Source organism: Priapulus caudatus, unplaced genomic scaffold (genome assembly GCF_000485595.1).
Source record: "Priapulus caudatus unplaced genomic scaffold, Priapulus_caudatus-5.0.1 Scaffold636, whole genome shotgun sequence".
Taxonomy (NCBI): domain Eukaryota; kingdom Metazoa; phylum Priapulida; class Priapulimorpha; order Priapulimorphida; family Priapulidae; genus Priapulus; species Priapulus caudatus.
This window is the reverse complement of record NW_014577697.1, coordinates 178157-181579: the sequence shown is the minus strand read 5'-3', so window position 1 is coordinate 181579 and position 3423 is coordinate 178157. Positions and strand designations below refer to the sequence as shown.

The window sequence follows — 3423 nt, the reverse complement described above, 5'->3', positions numbered from 1 at the left end:
CGCTGGAAATGCGCGGGTTTTCGCGGAGACATATCGCAGTTATTTTGCATTTTAATCGTCGGGGTTTAAGACCCGGTATTACGGAGTGACGCTAGGACTGTCCTGTATCGAATCGATTTTAATTCGTCGATTCGTATTCTTCGCTCGTGTACGCCACACACGTGATGATAGTGATTCGTCAGTAGAGGGGGGCGTCTGCTGTTAGGAAGGGCGCGTGTGAATGCAAGCAAGGCGGTTGAGAAGGCTGTTCCTCGACGCAATACACGAAAGGGTTAAGGAAGGGTTGGGGTGCCACTGCTACTGTGGGGTTGGTAGGATTATGGGTGGGTGTAGTGATACTGTGGGGGTGGTAGGGCTATGAGTGAGTGGGGTGGGACTGTAGGGGGGTAAGGTTATTGGTGGGTGGGGTGGAACTGTGGGGGTGGTAGGGTGAATGAAGCATTGGATGCTACTGTGGGGGTAGGTAGTACTGGCGTAAGGAGAGTCAGGGTCATTCTACAGTAAGCGAACCTCTCTCTATGTGATACTTGCCTGATCCTGACGCCTCACACAATTCCTCATCATCGCATCCAGAGCCCTCTAGCTGTGCTCCCGCCTGCAGTGGCTCCACCACGCTCACAGGTGGCGCTGTAGGCGTCAGCTGCGCATCCGGCAAGGGCGGGCGCGACGTTGTCGTCCTCACTGTCGTCGGCGCCATCGTCGTCGTCGTCGTCGTCGTCGTCGTCGTCGTCGTCGGCGGCTCAGGTGTTGTGATCGGAACGAAGTACGGAGTGATGAATTCGTCGCCTGAACGGAATATCGGAATTTAATTCGCAATTAGTGAGTGATTAAAGTTGAATAATTAAATTAGTAAAGGCTATTAATAGGTGGCGTTTAAAAATTCAATTATTGCGGTTTTAAACTCCCTAAGAAACGCAGCACAACGGAATTATAGAGTACGGATTACGGATTACAATTTACGGATTTACAACGGATTTCGTCAATAACACAAAAATCACTAGTATAATATTTATTATCAATTATGCTTGAGGTTTATTGTGATTTGTTATAAATTAGTAACCATGGTTATTCGGGGGGACATCTTTGATTTCTGCTTGTGTTTTTCTTTAGTTAGATGGCAATTACTTGATGTATGTATTTTGCTTGACATTTTTGACAATGGAACAGCACAACACTAGTTTCGTTGTCAACAAATTCTCTAGAAGAATAATCAATTTCTGTGATTTTTCGAATGCGGGTTATAGACACGTAATTTCTGCTCAAACGTCATAAATACTATTTGCACACGTCTCTGCGAACAAGCGTGTTGTTTACTACTGGTATTGACCGAAGATGCTGCCTTCTCAATTTCACCTGTTTCGCTCGTTAGATCGTCGTAAAACAAAAATCGATTCCGTTAAAACATTAAACTACTGATAACAGCGTTGACAAGTACTCGCCCGCCACGCCCCCTCGCGGCGTCACCGTGCGTGCGAGCCACTCTCATGCGGAACCACCGCTAGCGATGTTATGCGTACGAAGACGCAGCCGTAACCTGGCGGCCATGTTGGCGGGCATCTTGCTCGGACCGCCCAGCTGTCAACGTTAACTTCCCTTCCCCCCGCCGCCAGGGTTACATTACATAATTTCTCTCTCTCTCTCTCTCTCTCTCTCTCTCTATCTCTCTCTCTCTCTCGCTATCTCTCTCTCTCGTGTGAAATAAAGAACGGCATTATCAAACAGCGAGCAACAAATTTTCCTGACCAGGTCTGATTCAATATTAATAAGATCCGAGTTTTCACACGAGAGTATTCTGCTAGCGAAATCCACGGGAATACCGAGTGCTTGTTTCACTAAATAAAAATGTGCTCCGTTCTACTATTAGTATTTACAATTCGAATGCAAAGAATTCGTATGCAACCCACTAACGACCCATATAACACACCTTACAACACAAGATTGCACTTCGTTTGAACATCTGCAATCTTCAAGTCCTCTTTTGAAAGTGCCTTATTTGGTTACCATTATGTACATATATGTATCAAAAGACATTGAATCAGACTTGGTGATTGGATCTAACATCTACCTTCAGCCACATCTAAAGTCTGTGTATCGTTGATTAAAAACAAACAAAAAACTACGTTACATTTTCAATATACCGTAACTGCGCTAGCGCTGTATATCTATATATGGATATTATATTTATGCAAAACCTCGTGGGCATATATGCACAGTTATATGTACTTCCACTAAACAAAGGGGGACACGTTTAACTAAGAGATTCAAAATAATAATACTCGTAAAAATCGTACGTGTGTTCACGTTTGATTAAAATCATTTGGCAAGCAAACACTAATGAGAACATCATTACATATTACAGCACCTCCCGACAAATCTACACACCGTTGACATAGCGCTTGTGAACACGATCAGAAAGCACACATTTGTTACATGACGGAGCATATGTGTGCACGCACGTACGCACCTTCACTACATGCATGTTGATATTCAAGTATTTACATCACAGATTACTGAAAATGATCCCCGTCATCCTGCCCCACCCCCCGTTCCCCCCGTTCCCCCCTCCGTAGCTCTACACGTACCATTCCTTAACATCTTTCGCATCTTTCTTCTTTGGTAGTTTCCCTGCCTTGCCATTGTTATTTTTGATGCCCCCGTTCGCCTGCGGTGCGGCCGCCACCGCGGTGGTGGCGACCGCTGTCGGCGCGAAACCGTAGTTTTTGCTCTCGTCGACCTTGTACGTGCCTTCCTTCTTGCTACAGACTCGGTAGAGTACGGCTATGAGAGCGAGCAAAGCGATGAGCACGGCTACAGCAATACCAATAATCAACCCAACACTGTCCGTCTTCCTCTGCCGGTCCTCGCTTGCCGACCGACTCTCGTCCGTCCCGATAGGTGGCGCCACCGTGCTCGTCGTCGGCTTCTCTGCGGGTGGCGCCGCCATGACGGTCGAGCGGCGGCGCTGCGGGTACTCCGTGATCGTCTCCGTGACGAAGATGGAGCGCGTCGTCGACTGCGCGGGCGAGCGCGTGGCGTTGTTGCTGTCGCGCGTCGGCCGTGACGTCGTGCTGATGAAAAAGTCGTCGGCCTGCGACGCCGCCGTCGTCGTCGTCGTCGTCGTCGTGGGGGTCGCCGTCGTCGGCGGTCGCGCCGTCGTGCCGATAGAGGGCGTTGCCGTCGTGGTGGCGACGTCTTCGTCATCGTCGTCGTCGTCGTCGTCGTCGGAGCGGAAGTTAGCAGAGACGACGTCCACGTCCTGGTCGCCCTCGCCTGTAAGGAGAATGTACGTGTCAGTGATGAAGAGAAGGATGGGAGGGGGAGGGGAGGGAGGGGAGGAGGGCGAGGGAGGGAGGAGGAGACGACGTCCACGTCCTGGTCGCCCTCGCCTGTAAGGAGAATGTACGTGTCAGTGATAAAGAGAAG

General features: G+C 49.1%; 1 protein-coding gene across 1 annotated transcript; it reads right to left on the bottom strand.

Annotated features, from left to right (window-relative positions):
• Window positions 1-2572: 2572 nt before the first annotated feature.
• Window positions 2573-3117, bottom strand: LOC106812335 (neurexin-3-beta-like). Its single transcript, XM_014816181.1, has one exon. It carries the CDS (start codon window positions 2942-2944, stop codon window positions 2573-2575), a length of 372 nt encoding a protein of 123 aa, XP_014671667.1. The 5' UTR covers window positions 2945-3117.
• Between the last annotated feature and the right edge of the window lie 306 nt (window positions 3118-3423).

What these genes read in the sequence shown, in the direction of transcription:
- LOC106812335 (XM_014816181.1), bottom strand. Translation starts at nt 2,944, where the DNA reads ATGGCGGCGCCACCCGCAGAGAAGCCGACGACGAGCACGGTGGCGCCA.